The 23,384-nt window shown below is 31.9% G+C and overlaps 2 protein-coding genes and 1 pseudogene across 2 annotated transcripts; 2 read left to right on the top strand and 1 right to left on the bottom strand.

Annotated features, from left to right (window-relative positions):
• Positions 1–1,298: 1,298 nt before the first annotated feature.
• On the bottom strand, positions 1,299–3,800 carry LOC108322559 (uncharacterized). Its single transcript, XM_017554696.2, has 4 exons — positions 2,998–3,800; positions 2,236–2,306; positions 1,757–2,132; positions 1,299–1,654 (listed from the first exon to the last, which is right to left on the bottom strand). Exons 1-4 carry the CDS (start codon positions 3,112–3,114, stop codon positions 1,472–1,474), a joined length of 747 nt encoding a protein of 248 aa, XP_017410185.1. The 5' UTR covers positions 3,115–3,800; the 3' UTR covers positions 1,299–1,471.
• Positions 3,801–10,377: 6,577 nt separating this feature from the next.
• On the top strand, positions 10,378–13,710 carry LOC108322560 (transmembrane 9 superfamily member 10). Its single transcript, XM_017554697.2, has 7 exons — positions 10,378–10,570; positions 11,159–11,323; positions 11,408–11,517; positions 11,603–11,711; positions 11,793–11,905; positions 12,079–12,229; positions 12,315–13,710. The coding sequence occupies exons 1-7, from the start codon at positions 10,445–10,447 to the stop codon at positions 13,470–13,472; spliced, it is 1,932 nt and encodes a 643-aa protein (XP_017410186.1). The 5' UTR covers positions 10,378–10,444; the 3' UTR covers positions 13,473–13,710.
• A 3,441-nt stretch (positions 13,711–17,151) lies between these two features.
• LOC108322561 (uncharacterized protein At4g17910-like) lies at positions 17,152–21,462 on the top strand (annotated as a pseudogene).
• The last annotated feature ends 1,922 nt before the right edge of the window (positions 21,463–23,384 follow it).

Raw genomic sequence — 23,384 nt, 5'->3', positions numbered from 1 at the left:
TTCTACTCAAAGAGATCAAGCACAAAGCTATAAGACAAAACCAATGAATTTCAGAAACAAGCTAAAAAAACAAAAAGAAAAAAGAAAAATAGAATAAAGCCACACTACTAGAAAATAAGCAATATAGCCTCCAAATCTAGCGACTGAAATATAGTTTGTCTAATTTTGTTAACACTTAAGTCCTAATTTTATAATCTCAAATTTTAATCTTAAATAACCAAGATTTAATAGTTTATCTAAGAAAACAATGTTTCACGGATAGGAATTAAGCACTGTACAAAATTACTTTTTCATGTCACATTTTATGTTGGACTTAGAAAAAGACAAAAAAAAACGTTATGATATTTTTGTTAATAAATGCAACGTGTTTACGTGGAACGGTTTATACTACAACACAAAACTATTTAAATTATTACTCCAAACTATTGAAATTAAATTCGTAATTGTTTTGGAAATCTCAATCATGATAATGCACACATGTCTTTCATTAAATTTATTTGTTTATGTAATTTTTATTTAATTTAAATTATGATATTTAGTTCATTACATTTGATTATTGAAATCAATTATTTTAAGGAGTGAATAATATTACATGATAATTATAATTATAATTTAAAATTTAGGAATAGTAAAAATTGTAAACATAATTAATTCTTTTAGTCTCTGTAACCTATAAGTAACTTCACCTTTTTAGTCTCTGTTTATCTTTTGTTGATCTACTTATGCGCCTATTAAAATTTAGTCGCTTGAACTTTAATTTCTGTTAAAATTTAGTACAAATGTTTAAAGATTAATTATTTGTATTAAATTTAAAAATTGTTTATATAAAAAGTTTATTTTTTATATTAATATGCATTCATCATAAGTTTAGACTTTAGTGAGTTTTCGATTGAAACTATTTTGTATTGTTTTTCGATTGTAGACTTAATGGTAAGATTTTGTTATCATTTTCATTTTTTGTAATTTTAAGATAAATGTGAAATACGGCTAATCTTATTAAATATAAAATTATAGACTTTGTATGTACATGTGAGTGAATTATGCAAAATAGTTTTCCAAATGGGTAGGGTCTCATCTTAAATTACAGAAGTGAGAATCATATGTTACATCTTCAATTCCTAAGGCTCAAACTAATATAACCCAAACAACGAAACAACATTTTCCTTATCTTCTAGTCTTCTTTTTCATTCTTCTAAATGATAATGAACAGGATTAGAAAATAGACAGCTTTACTGATATGATTTAGCAGTACAGATGACAAATTGAACTCACTTCAAATAATGGTTTCTGGTGATAAATTCCCCCTTTAATGTCATCTTATATATTAAACATATAATGCTATGCTCTATCTTCACAAAAAGGAAAATAAAACTAAAATGGTTAGCACATGCAAAATAAAAAAACAAATTCTATATATTATCAAGACCAACTACACATTCCAAAAAAGCAGGAATTTGACCTACTCAATTGGTTAAATTCCAACCCTCAATACCACCTGATCTTGCCAAGAGATCTTCCTCTTCACTGCACTGTTTGAACCATTTCCAACATTTCTACAAACTGACAACTTCATGTCATTGTGCTGTTCTTCGATAATTCTCTTTTGTTCTTCAACCCTCATGGCCTCAATACCCAGGAATTCCTCCTCTTCTCTCTGCTCATTATAGGACCAAAATACATGGAAAACATAAGCCTACTGGAATGAAATATAAACAGAGATTACTTATCATTAAAACATAACATGTAAATTATTTACCGAAATCTGGTTCAAGTCAAAAAATTTACTGATGCTCTTCTTTGAGGCTTCTTTACCACTATGAATTCCATCTTCGTGTTTTAAGTAAGCCACTGGAGCAGAATTAAGAAAATAAAGCTCCTTTTTACTAAGACTCAAAGCGTTCTGGTTTAAATCAAACATAACTGTTTTTTGCACTGTGCTCGCAACTCTATCGGAAATCCTTCCTTTAGAATTCAAATGAGAGGTTGTGCCAGGGTGCAAAGTAGATTCCTTTCTATTATATTTCTTGCCCTTTCGGATAAGGGTAGCATGGACTTTAAGCTTTTGCTGGTGTGAAATGTCTTGCTTTGGAGAAGGATTTTGCATCAAATATCTGTAACGTTGCCTCAAAAATCTACAATTACAAGAGAGATAATTAAGCATAAACTCCTATGGATGATCATAAAATGATTCCACTATGAGAAACTACTCAAATGAAAGGCATGGTGATATTTTACCCAAGTTCTGCTGACAGTATCGAAATTTTCTGCTTCGCAGCCTGCAGTTTCATTCTCGTGGCATTTGTTTCCTGGACATATTAAAAAGTGATGATAAATAGTTTGCCAAATTTGAGAAAAAAAAACTTAAAAACAAACACAGAATAGATTCTTCATAGAAGCTAAGTTCATCCTTAAAGATTGTATGAAGATCAGAAGCCACCCAAATGATTATATGAAACATAAAAATAAAACCAAGTAGCTCAGCAGGAAAAAACTTCCTTTATGTGAATCACAGATACTCGAAACGAAAGAGAAAAAAGAAAACCAGAACAAATCACACTGCAATGTACGTGATAACTGTTTTACGCTTATTGAATCATTCAAAGGAAATAGCTTTGGTGTTGTCATAATGAGAGGAACAAATATGAAATACTGATAACAACGAGTAAGCTATTAAATAAGGACATAGTTTCATCGTAATCCTTGATTGTACGGGAAATTGAGAACAAAGAGAATAAAAAACACTCTGATGTTCAAGCAAAAACTACAGTCTCGTATCGGTGACAATGGACAACAATTCACGTGATCGAACATAAAAATAGGTTTTTTTTTTTTTTTCAAAAAATCAACAAACAACACAAGATGCCCTATTGTCTTCCTAAAATAATAAACGAGCACAAAGCCAAACGATCATCGAAAGCCGGAAAGCTATGACAGGACAGGAAAGAGTAGATCTATCACAAAATTTCCAAACTTTTAGAAAATTGAGAAAAGGGTTACCTCCTGCAGGTCTTCATAGTCGTGCAAAAGACTCTGATGCCTGAAACTAACCGTCTGATCCTCATACACAGCAGAAGGTGTATACTCCACAGACACAACCCCTTTCATCTTCTTCATCAGATCAGAAAATAACAGAGCAAAGCACAAAGAAAGAATCAACAACAACAAAAAGTAAAGGTAACAAGCAGATCAATGACAAGGTGAAAGTTGGGTAGGTGGTAGGACAAGTCAGAAAGAGAGAGAGAGAGAGAGATAGGGGAAAAGAAGCACGCAACGATAAAGATAACAAGAGGGGGAAGAGGGAGAGAGAGAGAGAGAGAGAGAGAGAGAGAGAGAGAGAGAGAGAGAGAGAGAAGGTTCTTCTGGCTTTCCTGTTTTCTCTGTGGTACTCTGAGCAGGACAAATAAAACCCAAAACCAAGTCCACATAACTCGGTGAAAAAATAATGTTGTTTTGAGAGAAAGTGATGAAGATGCGATTGTTTGGGGTGTTGCAGAAGGGCAAATAGGGGAAGACATTTTTATGACAGAGAAAGAGAAGGGGTTTGTGTTGCGTTGTATGGTTGGGTATGGTTGGGAGAAGGTTTGAAGCCATCAATTTAGCAAATTTCCTTTCTTTTGTGTTTCCCATCATTTCTGTTTCCTTTTCAGTTTTTGTGGTGATGAGAGAGAAAGAGGGATTGATGTGAGTGTGGATGTTTCCATGTTTCTTCAGTCATTCATCATTGAAGATTACTTTGGGTCTTTCTAGAGAGAGAAAATGCAAATGGGTGAGTGAGAGAGACAGAAAGAGAGTGTGGAAAGGGGACAAACCAAATGGGATAAATCATCTTCTTTTTCTCTGCTACGTTGTACTATTAATTCACGTTCCCACCTTAATTTTAGCTCTACGCACATCTTACGTTCTTTTTGTTAAGAAAAAATATTCTAAACGGTCGTAATTATAGTTGGAAAACTGGCGGGAAGGATTTTTGCTTCATTTTCATTGCTTTTTTCACAAAAAAACGTTTTAAAAAGAGAGAAAAAGAGGGATTAAAAGAATAAATAATAAAACATTTATAGTTGTGGTATGGTATTTGGTTTTTAAATAATTAATTTAATTGAAAATAATTTAAATAATTAAATGCAAACAATTCAGTATTAATTCGGTTGTACAAAATTAGTTTTTTTTAAATTATAATTAATTTTGTTATAATTTTTTTTTGTTTAAATTTTAAAATTATTATTATAGTCATAAAATAAATTGCATAGTTGAGATTATTTTTAACTTTAAATTTTTTATTTAAAATGAAATTAGATTTATATGAATAAGCTTGAATTGATTAAAAATATCTTTAACGGAGGAAATTATATTATATATTTATTGAAGTATTATTGATTGATATAATAATATTAAAACAATTTGAATATATAAACATATACCGTAAAATATTTGTCAAATAATAAGAATTTTTTTTCTAGTGAAATAAAATAGTTTAAAAATATACGAAATAATATTTCATGATAGAACATTTAAATGTAGAGAGTTTTAAATAATGAATTAAATTATAAATAACATGAATTATATATAAAACAATCGAATGTATGAAACTAATTAATAACATTTAAAATATATATGGATTAAAATAGAATTTTATTGTAATGCAAAATAAAACTACGAAATACTTAAATACTTTTTTTATTAAAATAAAGGTATAGGTAGATATCATAAATATAAATTGTAGATTCAAAATAAGTTTTAGGGTTGAATATGTTTTTCATTGAACTATCAAGCGATTTTGGATTTAGTCCATATTCGAAAGGTTTGTTCCTTTTAATCATCTTAGTTTTGAAACTCTTATTTTTACGGCGTTAACTTTTCTTTGATGTGGCAAACGATGAGTCATGTCACTTTTCCTTTTTTTGAAATGTGTCATCCTTCTTTCATGCATCTTTGACTTTTAAATGTTTGATTCTTTGACTGTCAAATGACTTTGGTGAAGATGAAGGTTTTTCGACAAGCTCCGCGGTGGTTTTGTTCAGATGTTGAGGTTAGGCGATTGGAGGAACTCGATCTGGGTCATCTTGGTGTTGCGCCAATTTGGGATGCTAGCATGTGTGTGGTTGTTGCCCTCTAGCGGCATCATGAGGTGTGCATCCTCTCCTCCCTCACCTCATCGGAAATCACCACCCTGGCCTGCACCTCCAAGCAATTGGGATCTCTCTGCACCCGTTACTCTAAGCTGTGGTTCAGTATGTGCCAGCGTAGGTGGGGTTCCAAGACTTGCATCACGCAATGGGGCAACGCCAAAGGCACAATATTCTTTTTTTTTCTAGTTCAAAACCTCTTCTTTGTAACTGAAATTGACATGATTTCAAGCAATAAAACCAAGTCTCGTGAAGGAACCAACACCCAAGGAAGAAAAAGAAAAAAGCTCACCTTTTTATTGTTTTGGAAGTGATAATCTTCTTCTTAATAGCAAACTTTGGACCCTTTTTTAGATTTACCCATTATTAGAGAAAGGGCTAGATTATTCAAAACCCTGGCCAGAAACATAAATCAATTCTGATATTAGTCAAACTCTCAAATATCAACCTCCAAACCCTAATTATCCCATTTTATTAAATTCTACAAAAATTGAATTTAAATATCACAAGCAAATATAGGGAATACAATACAGCAAAGCTAGTTTCAAAGTATTTCAACAAGTTGAATGAATCCACTTCAGAAAACAGAAAACGGTGTTCACAATAAGGATTTTGATGAAACAGGTGCAGTACTAAAATCGAAAAGGAAAGAATCTAACTACAAACAAGAATGACCTTCAAAGTTAGGCAATAAAACGAAATTTCTAGGGCATGAGTCTCGAAGGTTCGCCATCAAGGTTTCGAATAGAATGGCGGCACAAGGTTGTGGAAGATGGAAAATTGTTCCTGGGAGTAGTATTCGTAGATGGCAGGGGTAAGGTTCTTCTCATCCAACCAGCCCTTGTAGACTCTACCAAACCCACCTTCACCCAGCAATGTGTCGCCCTTGAAACTCTTGGCCGCAGATTTCAGGTCCTTGAAACTGAACTCCTTCAAGTTGGGCCGTTCCAGAATCTGGCCGTTAGGGGAACAAAATGGAAGAGACCCTTCGCTGATCTGAAAAATGAAAAAATCAACGTGGCACACAATAACGAGGGAATGTGGCATCACACGTGGCTCATCGTTTGCCACATCAAAGAAAAGTTAACGCCGTTCAATTTTAAGAACTAAACATAAGAGTTTCAAAACTAAGAGGACTAAAAAGAACAAACCTTTCGAATAGGAACTAAACCCAAAATCGCTTGATAGTTTAAGAAATATTTAACCCTAAGTTTTAAAACATATTTAACCCTAAGTTTTAAAAAATATATTAAATAAAAAAGTTTAACTATTTGAGTCAAAAGTCATACAGAAGATTCGATTATTTTGAACATTAGATTTTAGTTTTATAAGTAAAACATGTTAAAGATAAGATAAAAAATAGTTATTTTTTTTGAGTTGTAAACCAAAACATAAATGTCAGTATTTTATTTTAACTAAAAAAAATTCAAAACATTAAACTATAAATAAATAATAAAATATATGAATTATCAAAGAAAAATAACCTTAAAACTAAATAACATTTTCAAATCATAAAGTTATTTGGTTTCGACTTTATTCATAATTATGAGCTCAAATTTTTTTTATGCTTCGGTTATATAGATAATCAAAATTTAATGTAGTTTTTTATTTAAATTATTTTAAGGGTATTTGGTTTCAATTATAATTTAAATCGAAATTGAATATTCGTTTCTACTTTGCCTTTAGCTATAACCGAAGTCTAACATGAGCATCTTTTAAGAATATTTTTCTTTTACTTTTGTTTCATTCTATATATTAAATCTACAAAAAATTTAGTACAAAAACATAACAGAAACATAAGAGCTTATATATTCATTGCAGCTAGAATAAGTCACAATCTAAATATATGTAAATATGCTAAATGTTATCCTTACATTTGTTCTAAATTCTTAAAAATATGATATTTTTATAACAACTAAATATGCTAAATACTATTATACATTTATATTATGTATTTTGTACAAGCTTTCCTTAAATAATGAATGGACTTATCGAGAATTGATGTAGAACTTTTGAATTTTTGCATAAAAAACAATAATTCTTAAACAACAATGCCTAAGATTCTTGTTTTCAAAATGAAAAGATGTGATTTTAAAAATGTGTGAAAAACCTTTCTAAAGAAATATTTGATATTGAAATAAATAAAGAGACAAAAATCAAGTATATTTGAATATTATAATAATATATTTTATCATATACTTGTGTATGTGATTGATTTCGGTTAATTGAGACCAAATTTGGCTTCCGTTATAACTTAAATTGAAGTTGAATACCTATTTATGCTTCGATTTTGGTTATAATCAAAGTCGATGGTTATAATCAAAGTCTAATGTGAACATTTTTTAAAATTTAGTATCCATTTTACTGATAGATTTATCAATGGAATTTTTTGTTAGTAATACAAAATTTTACATTATCAACGAATTTTACCATGAAATGGTCAAAGCTCAAAAGGGAATTTTAACGTCATTTTATTGACAAAAAAATTCATCATTAATATCAATTTTAGATTACCAACCAATTTTACTGATGGATGTTTCTCGAAAAGTATTTTTATTTGTAATTCAGATTATAATTTATCAGTAGATTTTACACCAGAATTTATTTTTGTTGGTAAAAATAATCCATAAATTTTATTTTACCAACAAATTTATTTATGTAAATAAAATTTCATCGATAATTAAAGAGTTTTTTTTGTAGTGAGTGCAATGTTAAATTGATGCATGATTTAGGAATTATTGAAAAAAAAAAGTTTTAACCTTTTATCCAAGAGATCTTCTGACATAACTTGTCCTTTCTTATCGGATCTATTTAACAAACAAAAGTAAGGAACATTTCTTGTAAAATAAACATTTATATGTTCTTATATAATATTATATTAGTCACCATGTAGAATAAACATTTATATGTTCTTATATAATATTATATTACCCAATCATTCAACATATTTATTTTATATTAAATATAAAACAAAACTAAACAATGTTATATTGTCTATTACACAAAACAATTGCATCTTACATTATTTATTATTAAACCAAACTATCATCTTTTATCTTTTAGACAAAGTACACTACAAAATGAGAATTAATTAACGACGAATTACATCCGTTGGTAATGGACAAAAACCGTCGATAAATATACATTATCAACGACTAGGAATCTTTCGATAAAAAAATTTTCGGTAACCTCTATCGATGAAAACTTACATATTCTATAAACATTTGTCTGAGTCAAAAGCGAGTCTAAAATAAACAAAGTTTACCATGGGCCATGCAACATTAAATTATTCAGCTCTTTGTGAATTATGAAAAATAGTAAGTAAGTGGATGACCCCATGCCATGATAGTACATGGCCAAAAGACTCTTATAAGGAAGAATTTAGTTTCACACTATCAATTAAATATAACAACCGAGAACTCTCCTACTCACACGCAAACGTCTGAGATTTCTAGACAAAACGTAAGTTGTATCCAAGCTTCCCATTCATTCCAAAATCAAATGTACAAGGAATTTAGGAGCTATACCTTTTGATCAGACATCACTCTACTTCACCTATTTCAAAGTTAGGATATGCATTTCAACAATTTTCACTAGGCAAGGCATAAACACAAGCCAATCAACAATGCTAACATACATCAATCATATCACTAGAACAATTATTACAGATCATCATTACAAGGTACTGATACAGTTAACACCTAAGCACGTGTTCACTATCATGCAACAAGAAACATTTACTATATGAGTTATGTAGAGAAGAGAAAAATCTATTATAATATTTTAGGGTCTCACATATAACACCTAAACATCCCCAAAACATAACTAAATATTAATACTATTCATTCGGTCCATAAAAACGTCAAAACATAGTCATTATATGCCATAGACAAACCCCAAAACAAATCTATTGTACTTTCTCACACACCACACCTAATTTCCAATGAAGGGATGTTACCTCGTGAGTGTAGTGTCGACAACGGGAGTCTGTAAACCACAAGTTAAGCCCAATGAAGCTTGTGGAGGGGCAATTGAATTGTAATGGCAGTTTTCGAGCTGATGTCGTGGTTGAAACATAATGGAGGGAGCAAACTCTGGCAACCCACACCTACGACCCTTGGAGAAGATCACTACGAGGGCGAGTCTCGAGCTGACATCGCGGTTGAATTACAATGGAGGAAGGTGAACTCCGACTACCCACACCTACGACCCTTGGAGAAGATCACTACGAGAGTTCTCAAATTGGGGAAATCAGAGAAGGAGGAGAATAAGGGTTTTCGTGCGAAATCAAAATGTGAGAGAGAATACCTGATTTTCACCCTAATTGATCAAAGAAAATGGAGGCACGCAAACTCCGGCAGCCAACGCCTATGACCCTTGGAGAAGATGAGTGTGAGGGTTCTAAGATTAGGGAAATCAAAGAAAGAGCTGAGAGAATAAGGGTTTTCGTACAAAATGAAAATTTGAGAGAGAATAATGAAATTTTGTGCCTAAATTATTGAAGACGTTACGGACGGCCAAGACCCATCGGTAATTTATTTCACCAAAACATTACCGAAGGTATTAAATCTATGGTAATGTTCCGCTGATAACTAGCCATTTCCTAAAGTGTTATAACCTTATTTTATACTTGATTGTCACTTAATTAAAATCATAAAGTATAACTTAATTTTATACTTGTTACTTAATCAAAATCATAAAGGATTTTGCTCTAAAAAAGTGGTTGTCTAAGTCATTCCCATCATACTCTCAAGGAAAGCTTATATTCTCATTTTGATAACTTTAATTGAATAAAAATGTGAGTTCTTATATTGAGTATATCATATCTGAAGGTCACTCCTTCTCAAAGTGCCTATTTATATGTTTAGAAATTAAGATATATTAAACATGACTGTGAATCATGTTTGAACAATCAACAACCACTTATATTCTATCAAGTAAAAGAGTAAATGGATAGAAGTTTATTACAAAGTGTTTCAAACAAACAAACCCTCACATTTTATTTCGAAATTATGTGGAAAATTTTGACAAATTCTTTTTTTTCTGAATAAGACAAAATTACCACCCACGTACCCGAAACTAAAATTGCAATGCATACTCTGATGAAGAAACATGTATGTTAATTTTATGCCTTTAGATACGAGAATAGTTGTTACGTTATGATAGAAAAACGTACCAACGGCCACATAACTTTTAGTCCAACAACTAAAACATCATTTTGTAACGAACATAGCAAGAAAACTTAAAACGCAAACTAGTGGGAGGAACGAGGGTAAGAGGAGAGAGAGAGATAGAGAGAGAAAGTACGTTGTTTTGAAACCATGGCGAGAGAGCTTCTCGCACGCAATCTGGGTCAATGGATCTCTGTGTGTTTGCTGTTACTTTTTCATGTCAATTTCGGAACTTGTTTTTACCTTCCTGGTGTTGCACCCGAGGATTTCCACAAGGTACCTTTTTTCGTTAAAAAAACTGCTTGTGTCGTTGTTGAATTTTCAGTTTCATACTTTCTTCTGAATTTCTGGTATATTCATTCTTTCCCTAGCCTTTGTTAATTAAGATCCTTATTCAGTTTTACAAGTTGGCCAATGATGATATTTATTTTTGCTTGTTGGAACATTCAACGTTGGTTTGTGAGATCCGAGCATTATGGTGGTATCTGGGTATGAAATTCTTTCCAACCAGAAGTGGACGTGTTCCTGTGGCAGTCATTTTCACTTGATATCATTCACATTTCTTTTCTATAATTTTCGATTACCCAAAAACTGAAGAATCTAAATTTTGCAGTTCACGTGATGGTATTTTGATTAGTTGCAATGATGATGAGATTCCTTGTGCATGAATATTTTACGGCCATTCTGTTTTATCAAGAGGGAGATAAATATAGGAATTTAGACACGCACTTTTTCATCGCACCTGATTGATGTATTTTCCTTTCCATAAATGGCATTTCAGAGCTTATTTACATGATTTAATGAATGTTCATCGATCAGAATATAGTTTTGCATAAAACATGTTATGTTGTTCATTGGTGACAGGGGGATCTGTTGAGGGTGAAAGTGAACAAACTATCTTCAACAAAAACACAGCTTCCTTACTCCTACTATTCACTGCCTTATTGTCATCCAGATCGCATTGTTGACAGTGCAGAGAATCTTGGGGAAGTGCTTAGGGGTGACCGCATAGAAAACTCTCCTTACGTGGTTGGTTTAATTTTTGCATCAATTCTTCCTTCTCACATTTAGAATGTACAATTACAAAATACTGAAACAGTTTGATTCTTCAAGTTCAAAATGAGAGAACCCCAGATGTGCAATGTTGTTTGTCGGCTAATTCTCGACAAAAATTCAGCCAACGAGTTCAAGGAAAAGATAGATGATGAATATCGAGTGAACATGTGAGTCACTAATGACGCTATACTTTGCTTAGCTCTTTTACCTGACAAAAAATTCTATTTTCTTGTATACTTTTCAATGTTGCAGGATTTTAGACAATCTTCCTTTGGTTGTCCCACTGAGACGACCTGACCACGAATCATCCTTGGTTTATCTGCATGGCTTCCTCGTTGGCCTTAAAGGGCAGTATGCAGGAGTAAGTGCTAGTTTTTAATCACCTTTGTTTTTGTCAATGGTTTGTATTTTATTTTGACATTTCAAACAAAAATGTTGACAGAACAAGGATGAAAAGCATTTTGTCCACAACCATTTAACATTCATAGTTAAGTATCACAGAGATCCACTGACAGAGATGTCCAGGATAGTAGGCTTTGAGGTTAAGCCTTTCAGGTTGTATTATATCTCTTTCCTTGGTTTTATCCATCCTTTGATTTTAGGAAACAATTTTTCTCTGGACAAATTGAAAACAAAAGTTACTTTTACTGTTTCTTACCCAACCATTTGAAACAAAAACAAAACATTCATTTTTGAAATTGTGAGTTGAAATCACTCCTATGAATCAGTGTAAAGCATGCATACGAAGGTGAGTGGGAAAATGACACGCGCTTAACTACATGTGATCCTCATGCAAAAAGGTTAGTCTCAGGCTCTGAGCCTCCTCAAGAGGTTGAAGACAAAAAAGAGATTATTTTTACCTATGATGTTGAGTTCCAGGTTAGTTGCACTGTTCATGGTAATGAAAAAAGGGTGCATGCAAGAATTGAGTTTGGATGTTCATTTGTTGTTGAAATCTTTGCAGGAAAGTAATTTGAAGTGGGCATCTCGCTGGGATTCCTATTTACTGATGGCCGATGATCAAATTCATTGGTTTTCAATTGTTAATTCTTTGATGATTGTACTTTTCCTATCGGGTATGGTGGCTATGATAATGTTGAGGACACTTTACAGAGACATCTCAAAGTACAATCAATTAGAGACACAGGAAGAAGCTCAGGAAGAGTCAGGGTGGAAGCTTGTTCATGGGGATGTTTTCAGGCCTCCTCCCAATTCAGATCTACTATGTGTATATGTTGGAACAGGTGTTCAATTTTTCGGAATGATTCTTGTGACAATGATGTTTGCGGCACTTGGATTCTTGTCTCCCTCAAACAGAGGGGGGTTGATGACTGCAATGCTCTTGCTCTGGGTGCTTATGGGACTGGGTGGAGGCTATTCTTCAGCTCGTCTTTATAAAATGTTCAAGGGACCACAATGGAAGAAAATTGCTCTCAAGACAGCTTTTATGTTTCCTGCCACTGCTTTTTCAATTTTCTTTGTGTTAAACGCTCTAATCTGGGGCCAGAAATCTTCTGGGGCTGTCCCGTTTGGTACAATGTTTGCTCTTGTTTTCTTATGGTTTGGAATCTCAGTTCCACTGGTGTTTCTTGGTGGTCACTTTGGCTCTAAAATGCCAATGGCTGAGGATCCTGTGAAGACAAACAAGATTGCTAGGCAGATCCCAGATCAGCCTTGGTACATGAATCCAACGTTTTCTGTTCTGATAGGAGGCGTGCTTCCGTTTGGTGCTGTCTTCATTGAGCTTTTCTTCATTCTCACATCAATCTGGTTACATCAGTTTTATTACATATTTGGTTTCCTGTTCATTGTGTTCATCATCCTCATTGTTACTTGTGCTGAGATCACAATAGTTCTCTGCTACTTCCAGCTGTGTGGTGAGGACTACCGTTGGTGGTGGAGGTCATATCTCACTTCTGGTTCCTCTGCACTCTACCTTTTCCTCTATGCTGCATTTTACTTTTTCACAAAGCTTGAGATCACAAAACCAGTATCTGGAGTCTTGTATTTTGGATACATGCTGCTTCTTTCCTATGGATTCTTCGTGGTTACTGGTACAATTGGTTTCTATTCATGCTTCTGGTTCATAAAACTAATCTACTCATCAGTTAAAATTGACTGATCCATTTCAGAAATGTCGGGATTCTTCTTCTAGATCTTTAGTTCCCACATTCAACTCAAACCTTCAGAAATTTTTAGGTTGTTTTACAGTTATGATTTTATTTGAATATATTATCCAGGGATCATTTTGTATACTAGTACTTTTCCCTCACATTTCTCTCTTTCTAATTCTTTTGTCTAACACACTCATTAGGAACATTATCTCGTTGTCCTCAATGTCTATCTAGGATATCACAGTGGTAAATACATGAAATCCTGTTAGAATTTGAGAATATTTCTTTCTTTTGTGTAATATATGACCAATATACCATTTCATGTTTTTTTTTATCATTGATTGCTACTTTAATGAAGATAAGTGATATATCACAATACATAAAGTTTGTTTTTAGTTTAGAGTGTGTAGATGGAGATTCAAAACCTATCATGCCATATATTCATATATTTTTGAAGTTATCGATAGAAGTAAAGAACAAATAGTTGTAAATTTCAAAAATCAAGACTCTCAATAATTTATACTCGTTGGAATTTGCAATTACATAGGCATTTTCATGTTGCTTACTACCTTAATCCTAAGCAGTTATGTAACTATAAATTTTTATATTGTAACTTATAATGATCTTTAATACTTATTTTTTATTTTTATCATATTTATTTATGACAAAAACTTCAATAGTGAGTTTTATGAGACCGTTGGTAAATTAATTCGAAATAGAAAGATTAGATTTCAACTTGATACTCAAGAAAGCTTAAGGATTTGTTTTTTAGAAACATGACGATAAACATTAGAGATAAGAAGAATCATGGTATAACTTTTAATTATTTGTCAAGATTTCTTAAAGTAGAATTATTTCACATTTATTTATGTTGGCTTTTTATTTGAAATTACAGTAATTAATGAAGGAAAAAAAGCCAACATAAAAGAAAAAGATTAAATCTTGATAAAGATCACTAATAAAAGATAACAGCATCTAACAATGATTTCTTGTCTAGCTTGTAGTGTTATTGGGTGAAAGAAATTACAACACATTTGATCAAGTACATAATGAAGGAAAAAAATCACTTAGACCAAAAAAGATTAAATCGTTTTTTCTTTGTTAAATATAATCCTCAATTTAGTTGAAGTAAAGGTTAAATAGGAGAAAGACAATATTTATAATCATATATATTTATTTGATAATAAATCAAATAATGAGTTGATTACTGAAAATTGTCTACCAAATATTTTTTCATATGGATAAACATAAATATTTAATTCTTGAAAAGAGAACTCCAAACAATAAAAAGAAAAAAATATCCTTGTTTAAATTTTAAAACTTATGAAATTAAGTTAATCATAAATGTTAATGTACTTATATTGTTTTTTGTTTGTTTAATAAGTTGAAGAAATGTAACCATTAAGGTGAATAAAAAGGAAAAACTTATCATAATAACAAATGACAATGAACTTGAAGATATAGTTGGATTAGTGAAGAAAAAACATATGGATAAATTACAAGAGAACATCATAACAGAAAACAAACTAAGTGGTATTGATCTCGAACGTAATAAATAAGATTGTAACATTACGATGCAAATATAAAGAATAACAATTTGTTGTATGAAAATAATGTTTTCCTCTTATAAGTTCAAGACTTTAAGTTGACTTCATTTATATAAGAGAGAAAAAATAATAGTTAGAAGAACAGCATGGTAAGGCGGAATATCAAAATAAGTTCAAAAAATATGAGATTTTATTTAATGTGAAATTTATGTTTTGATTCCCAAGAATCTCTTCTCAATATGAATCCCATTTACATGAATACACTTTTTTCCTCTTACATAAGCATTCTCAACTAATCATAATCACAATCACCTGTAGCCTTTTTCAATCGTAATTAAAACAGTAAATTAATGCGTCTTTCATATCTTTATTGAACAATCTAACATTTTCTGAATTTTGAAGAATAAAAGGAGGCTAACCTCAAGCTCCTCCAAGCCCTCAGAAGAACATAAACGAGTTGAACTAGTTTCCATATAAAAAATTGGCTCTTCTGCCATTGCAGGCTTTGGGACTAGAGATAATAATGCCATGGGAAACCCAAACACAAATCAATGACTGATCAGTTACTCTACAACCATTAAAACTAAGAACAGTTTGCTCATCAACATTTTGTAATATGGATTCCTTTGATATATCCTACTAAAAAAAATCAATTACTATTAAATGATAAACTAAAGGTAAGATAAAATTTACACTTAAGATTCATAAAAACCTGAAGAAATCACATATGGGGGAAAGGAGATGTATTCACATTAGAAGATTAATTTTCAAAGGAACTAAAGGGGTATTTGGTTTCAGAAATTTGTTTTCATTTTCAATTTCCTGCATTTAAAAGTTTACATAGGAAATGGTGAAAACAGAAAAACACAGAATAATGTACACTATTTCCTGTGCATACTTTTAGAAATCGTACCAAATTGTTCAGTTTATACACTAAAATTATATCAAATTAGTATAACTTCAATTAAAATTAAAAAAATTATGAGAGATCAATTGGACCCAAACAGTGTTTGGTTTATCCAATTCGAACGTCATAGTCAACCTTTTGTAAATTTAGCTAAAACAAATCACTAAGAACTTAAAGGATAGATCAAACTATTTCATGCTTAAAAATTGATGATGGTCACTTTCCCATCAAATGTAAAAGTATGGTTAAATATGTTTTTATCTCTTAACTTTTAGTAAAAATTGGAATTAGTCCTTTTAACTAAATTTCTAAAGTTTCTAAACTTTAGAAATGTGTGAATTTAGTCCTTTTAACCAAATTTTGTTAACTTTATTTGATGTTTCAAACGCATTTTTAAGTTAACATTGAAGCAAAAATGTGTCAAATAATATAAACAACTCAAATGCTATCATGAAACGCACTTGAAACATCAAATAAACCTAACAAAATTTAGTTAAAAGGACTAAATTCACACATTTTTTAATTTTGGAGACTAAATTAGATCAAAGTTTTAAAGAAAAACTAATTCCAAATTTCAAAGTTAAGGGATCAAAAACATATTTAAGCCTAAAAGTATTTATTGAAGTAACTAATAAATATAATAATACAGAAATGAATATGTTTTTCTGTTTTTTTTCATTGAAATATTTATAATTTCAAATTTGTTCATGTAAGTTTTATATTTATTTTAGTATGATAAACAACCTCTCTTAGAGAACTATCTCCATATGTCTTCTAATTTCTCAACAGTTAGTCTGTTTAATAGTCTTCCAGGCCCCAAAAGCATTGATTAACAGTATACTTCTGTTTCTAATTATTTTCTTTTTAAGAGGTTCAATAATATTCATGATCAAAATATATGGTAAGTATATTAAGCAAATAGGTGGTGGGTTTGAAAAAATGAAGTGGGAGGGGAAAAGAATGCTAATTTTTGCAGTCTCACAGAACTTATCGAACACTGAACTTCATCCTCCGCTGGGTTTCTCATTCTTTTCACATTTCCATCATAGTTCGTTTTGCTTCTTCCGCTGCCTCCTCTGTTCGCCAACCACGTATTGCACTGAGTTTGCTTCAATGTTTCCTCGTTGTTTGTTACAATTCTTTTGATGTCTTGTAGTTTAATGCCTCTGTTATGTGTTCTGCACATTTTAACAAACATACCAGATTTGTGTGCTTTTCCATCTGATTTCATAGATGGATCTTCCTCTGACTAAATCGTCCTTCAACTCCAATAAGCATATCAAAGAACAGTTACTCTTTTCTTTACTTTTCTCAACTGTAACAATAGTCCTTGATTTTTAACCTCTGATATCGTATTTCCTTTGTCTCAATTTTACAGATTTGTTAGCAACTTGACCGGATCATCTATGCCCGAAATTGTGGCACTTATAGTGACTGTTCCGGTGAGTGACTCTGCCGTTTGCATGCCCATTCATTCCAGCTTCAATGTGAGGCAGTCGTGAGCTTCAATGTGACGCAGTCGTGGTTGTTTTGTGTTCTCATTACAGGTTCTGGTTCTTATTAGTCACTCCATCTCCTCCATTTCCATTACTGGTCAGTCTCTTCCAACACTTCAATTTTAAATTTTTAAATTTGTATATTCTCTTGCACAACTTTTTAGCTATGCTAAATTGCAGGAATTTGTTCTAATTCCGTTTGACTCTTTCTCTCATCTTTTTGTTTTTGGGCAGAACATGAGTTACTTTTAGTGTATAATTTTTCTTTTTATTAATTATAGGTGCCTCCCTGAAAAAGAAAAATGACAATGCACCTTCCCGTAAAAATAATTTCAAATCATACTTCGGCACATTGTCTCTGGACTTTCTTGTTATTGTTGTTCCTATGCTCTTATTTTTCACTGTAAATGCTCCCTCCCTAGCAGCAATAGTATATGATGTTTTGCCAACAACTTGAAAACTAGTGGCTTGAAAGTTGTGACAGCTTGTTTATGTGTAGCTAATCTGTAGTAACTACCTTTTATGCAAGTTTCCCTCATTGTTTAGTTTGTAATTTCTGCAATGAACTTGCTAACAGGTACTTGCAAACTGGACCTATATCATTGCATGTTCGTTGACTATCTTGACATTACTATATATTGCAACCAAGAGGTAATTTTGCAATCTTGTATGGGTAATTTCTTAAGGGATATGAATTTTTTATGAAACAGAAAATTAAGGTCGAAAGTTTCAAATGAGCCACAGTAGATAATGGCGGATTCTGTACACATAATTGTAGGTCTGGAGGCTCATCTTCTTTTGAAGGAGAGCCCAATTCTCTTCGGGCATATGTCACTTCTTACAGGGTTCTTGTGGTATGAAGTGCCATATAGAATTCTTTATCCCGTTGTTCTTATTTTTTATTTGTTTTTGTGCTGATGAAAGCTATTTTGGCAGATGATTATAACAATCCTGTGCATCTTGGCTGTTGACTTCAAAATATTTCCTAGAAGATATGCAAAGACTGAAACCTATGGAACAAGTTTGGTATGATTCTTCTGCAATTCTGATACGATTCTATGAGAATGAAACAAATGTTTTACAATAAGAATACAGGAAAAGAGATTTCATTTAATATGATTTTTATACTTCCTAGTCCAACACTTCTTGCTTCTTCAAAAGCTGAAGTACATAAGTTGAGTTTAGCTTATTGGATAAACCAACTTATTTGATCTTTTTATTTTCTTCTCCTATAAGTTCTTATAGAGAACTTCATTCAAAAAAATTATTTGTACTTTGTTCGATTAAGGAGGATTTCTTTTCCTCTTGAGTGATTTAGGACTAGAGTAGATTCAGAGTTTGTGTGAGTATGGAGTTGGATAAAAGGGGCTTTTTATTCAACATATAAATTAATTCTCATCCGGATTACATTATGTTATAAAATTTGATCTCTCTTGCTCTCTCTGTCTCAGTGCAGTTATTGATTTTATTGTCATCTTTACTTATACACCTAAATTTTTGTTTCACAATGTTTCAAACACTTCAATAATTTGATTTCTCTATTATGATTTGAGATTACTTTTGCATTCCAGATGGATCTTGGAGTTGGAGCATTTGTCTTAGCAAATTCACTAGTTTCTTAATATCACATCTGTGTGAGTCATCTATTGCTACCCTATCTAATATCTCAAGGCTTTAGTATTATTCATAATTCACCAAATGACCTCTTGGAAATTAATTTTTGTATGTAAGATGCAAAAGGGTATTTTTTTAGTGTGATAGACTGTGAGATGTTTTACTTGAATGACTTAGAGAACATCTCTGACAATCCAAATAATGACTGAAGCAATGAGAATAAAATGAACCTTGCTGACAATCTCTTAAAACTATGCTACCCTCTTTTTAAATATTCTTGCTCAAACATACGGTAAGGCACTCTGTATTTCCCTGATTATGTCATCTTTTCTCATGCTACAGAAGCTGGAAGACTGCAGTAGTTTCATCAAGTCCCCTGATCATCTTAGGATTTCTCCGTCTTGTTACAACAACTGGTGTGGATTATCAGGTGAGATTTTTCATTGGGATTCTTAGTGATATGTGGCAACTCAAATAGATTAACTTGTCTTGCATACACATACTGCCCTTAAAGCTTTAACAAGGCTAGTCACCTATATGTTTTTGTGCTTGAAATGAAGATTCCGATAATAATCTTTTGGACAGTATATGACTTATGTCAAACCCCGTGGTTTTTGTTAGCCCATAAGCCTGAAAACTATGAATGCCGTGGAATGCTGGGGTAGTACAGTTTTTTTTGAAAACCTGGCATCTGAATGAAATTTAATGTTGATTGCACTATGCAGGATGATTTCATTTCCTCAGATTTTTAATTAAAATTACTACTGGTATTTGTATGTGCTTTTACTTATATATAGAATCTAATTTCTTAAGGTAGGCAATAATAGTTTTATGGTCTTCATTATTGTTTTTGTAAGTAATAATTTTGTAATCCAAGAGTGAAGACATTCTCAAGGAACCAAGTGATCAATTTCCCTTTTTTATAGGTACATGTCGGTGAATATGGTGTGCATTGGAATTTCTTCTTCACACTTGCTGCTGTGTCAATCCTTTCTTCCTTTATTAACATTGCTCCTCAATATTGTGGAGTTATTGGTTCACTTCTACTAGTAGGTACATCTTTATTTGTATTATTCTTAGGTCTTGTCTTTGAAAGCTGATTTTCTTATCTGTTTATTTTCTGTTTCCAAGGATACCAGTTCTGCTTGGTGCAAGGTTTAAACCATTACTTACTTTCTGATGAAAGAGGAGTGGATATTTTAAGTCAAAACAAGGAGGGAATTTTTAGCATATTTGGTGAGAATTGCACCCTGCATTGTTCAGTCTTGATTCTAAGGCTATAGTTTTGTTTACTAGTACTTCTAGCCGTTTTATTTTTTATATATAAAAGTTGGTTAAACAATATGTATTTTGTCTCTAGGATACTGGGGTATGTACCTTCTGGGTGTTTATTTAGGAAACTCTCTTATCTTTGGAAGCCATTCCTCTGGATTTAGAAGTAGCAGATGGGTACGGATGAGAGTTTGGGCTCTTTCCATCCTGTTTTGGTAAAGCTTGATCCAAAACCTGTTTATCCTGCACTAAGCAATCTTGTTTTGATCTAAAATGTGTTTATGCTGTCTACGTCTTTGAGCTTATTCTTTTATCATGATGTTCATGGGCAGGTTATTAACTGTACTACTGGACAGGCATGTGGAAAGAGTTTCACGGAGAACAGTATGTCTGGCTATATTGCAGTTTCTTAATTAGAGGGGGCATTCTTTAGCATCAGTGATGGAAACTAACTGTTGATATTTTTGTGCAGTGCAACCTTCCATATGTTACTATGGTATTGGCTGACAATCTACAGGTCATTCTCACTTGAGTTCTATTCTATGGATCGGTGTCTAACATAATACGATGGGTCATATTGACTTTGTAGTTTGTATTGAAGTTGCTACATTTTAAAACTTTTTAGATTTTATCTTGGTTGGTAGTGCGGATAAATTTTATTTGAGCAATTAAATTTCTAAGTCCAACATATCAAATGCAGTTTATGGTGTCTCAATTGTTAATTCCACAGCAAAGTATTTTTGAGTTATAGTTGACATTGTATTTTCTAATCTGAAATCTGATAATGGATTTGGCTATTTAATCTGAATATTGCCCATTTTTTAGTTGTTATCAGTTCTAATGCTGGCTGATCTTGTTCCTGGAAGGAAAGCTTCAGTACTTGAAGAAGCATTCAGTCAGAACTTACTGGCTACATTTCTACTAGTGAAAACAAGATATTCCTTGCTTACAAACATTATGCTTTCTCTCTCTAGACATCATCAGTTATAATTTTTCTGGACAATTTTGTGCAGGCAAATATTCTCACAGGGTTGGTAAACTTGTCAGTGGATACCCTGTCTGCATCATCAATGAAGGCCCCTATTATCTTGTTGGTCTATGCTTATATTTTATCAATTGTAATTGGTATAGTAGATTATTTTGGTATTAAATTAAAATTTTGGTGAAGCAGTCTATTGCTACGCTGTAGTCTGTTCTATTAGTGTTATTATATATTTTCAAATAAGAATTCTTTCTTTTAACCATCTATTGATTTCTTTTATAAAAATCACGTGGCAGTTGTGATTTATTTGTAAAGGTATACATTATGAAAATTCTACTGCAGTTGAACTCAAGTTTAAGATCTAGGAATGCATATGTACTCTAGACGTAGACTGGACAAAGCTGATCTTTATGGCACTTACGGACAGCCATTTCGTTGACCTAAATATGAATTTAAATTATATTTTAGGTCATATATAAGCTTTGAAATCAGTAAACATAAACCTAAATATGAATTATAATTAAGTCCATAAACTTAATTACAAAAGTTTAAACAAATATAAAAAGAATTTCATATGCATTAGTGACTTTAAAATATTTAAACAAATTTGTCTCAATTTTAAAAAGTTAATAGAAATTAGCAGAGAACTACAATTGAAAAAATATATATTTGTTTCAAAGTCCTGATAAAATTCAATGTAACTAAAATCAATAAAAAATAATATCTAAAAATATTATGATCAAAATAGTAAGTAAAGACTAGATGAACCAAAAATATAAAATTAAAATAAATATATACAATAAACCTAATTTATTATTATTAAAAAATAAACTAAAAATTAAAATAAATCATATGGAAAATATTTCTAGTACACAATAAAACTATAAATATGGTGTCATCAATAGGCGTAAACTATTTTTTTTTTACTATACAATGATTTTTTTTCTATCATCATGTCAATCTTTCAGGTGGTTAGTGTTTTTTTTTTATTTACTTTTTTTTAATGTTAGTGGAGAATACTTTCAAGTAACATTAACTATACTATTTTTTGGCAAATGTTAACTAAGTAAAAATTTTAGCCACCATTGAGTGAAAGGTTAGAAAAAAAAAATTCCAACTGAAAATGTCATAAAAATAACTTCAATAGATGTCTGTTTTGATAATTATAGTCTACATCAATTGAAAATAGTTTTGATCTACATCAAAACTGACAAATTTTTTTTCTCAATATCAATAAAAAAATTGAAAAACTCTAAAATATTAAAATCAACCACAATCAATTAAAAAATAACCCATATTAATATTTTTAAATTATTAACAATTATTTGATATTCAAAATATTCTTTTATATTTGATGGCAAATGTATTAAAAAATAAAACAGTTAAAAAGTAAAATAATTTAAAATAAAACTAATTCAAATTTAATGCATTTAAATATAAGATGATATGTGAAATTCACTATCGAACAAGAAGATAAAAACTAGCAAAAAAGAAGATTCAATTTTGTCTAAGTTTCTAATAGTCAAATAGGCTCTGGGTAGCTTTCTTTCTGTTTCGGATGTGTAGGGCTGTGCAGTTCCAAACCTCCACGTCCTCCTGTCAATTTGTCCTGGTAGCTGATCTTCTATGTTGACTCTCCGTTCCTTCTTTCAATCCTGAGGGGCGGAGACCTGCAAAAGATTCTCCGATGCCAAAGTCAGTTTCAGATCCATGGCTTCTCTCAGGGATAGTAATCGATGTGCATTTAATGTAACCTCCTTACCACTCACCGTCAACCTGTATTTATAGTTTTCGCTATGGGCTTGGGATTAGTGGAAAGTTAATCACGGCCCAATCAGCCCAATAGCTCCTAATTTCTACTTACCTCTAAACCAGGTCAATTTTACCTGAGCCGCCGTAATTAGTGGTTTTGGTCGGTCAGTGTGGTACGGGCGTCCGCCCAAGTTATACGGGCGTTCGTCTTCCCTATGGACGGCTCAGGCATTACATTGGGCGGACGATCCTCTGCAATGTCGTCCGGTACTTAGTTGGGCGGGAGATCCTCTATGAGGTCGTCCGGCACTTAGTTGGGCGGACGATCCCCTATGTGGTCGTCCGGCACT

Source organism: Vigna angularis, chromosome 4, assembly GCF_016808095.1.
Source record: "Vigna angularis cultivar LongXiaoDou No.4 chromosome 4, ASM1680809v1, whole genome shotgun sequence".
NCBI lineage: Eukaryota > Viridiplantae > Streptophyta > Magnoliopsida > Fabales > Fabaceae > Vigna > Vigna angularis.
The sequence above is the reverse complement of the archived record's forward strand: the minus strand, read 5'-3'. Positions and strand labels throughout refer to the sequence as shown.

What these genes read in the sequence shown, in the direction of transcription:
- LOC108322559 (XM_017554696.2), bottom strand. Translation starts at nt 3,114, where the DNA reads ATGAAGAAGATGAAAGGGGTTGTGTCTGTGGAGTATACACCTTCTGCT. An exon ending in ACTATGAAGACCTGCAGGAG is followed by an intron (nt 2,307 to 2,997) that starts GTAACCCTTTTC and finishes TAATATGTCCAG; the next exon opens with GAAACAAATGCCACGAGAAT. An exon ending in TTGACTTGAACCAGATTTCG is followed by an intron (nt 1,655 to 1,756) that starts GTAAATAATTTA and finishes TATAATGAGCAG; the next exon opens with AGAGAAGAGGAGGAATTCCT.
- LOC108322560 (XM_017554697.2), top strand. Translation starts at nt 10,445, where the DNA reads ATGGCGAGAGAGCTTCTCGCACGCAATCTGGGTCAATGGATCTCTGTG. An exon ending in CACCCGAGGATTTCCACAAG is followed by an intron (nt 10,571 to 11,158) that starts GTACCTTTTTTC and finishes CATTGGTGACAG; the next exon opens with GGGGATCTGTTGAGGGTGAA. An exon ending in TAGAAAACTCTCCTTACGTG is followed by an intron (nt 11,324 to 11,407) that starts GTTGGTTTAATT and finishes TGATTCTTCAAG; the next exon opens with TTCAAAATGAGAGAACCCCA.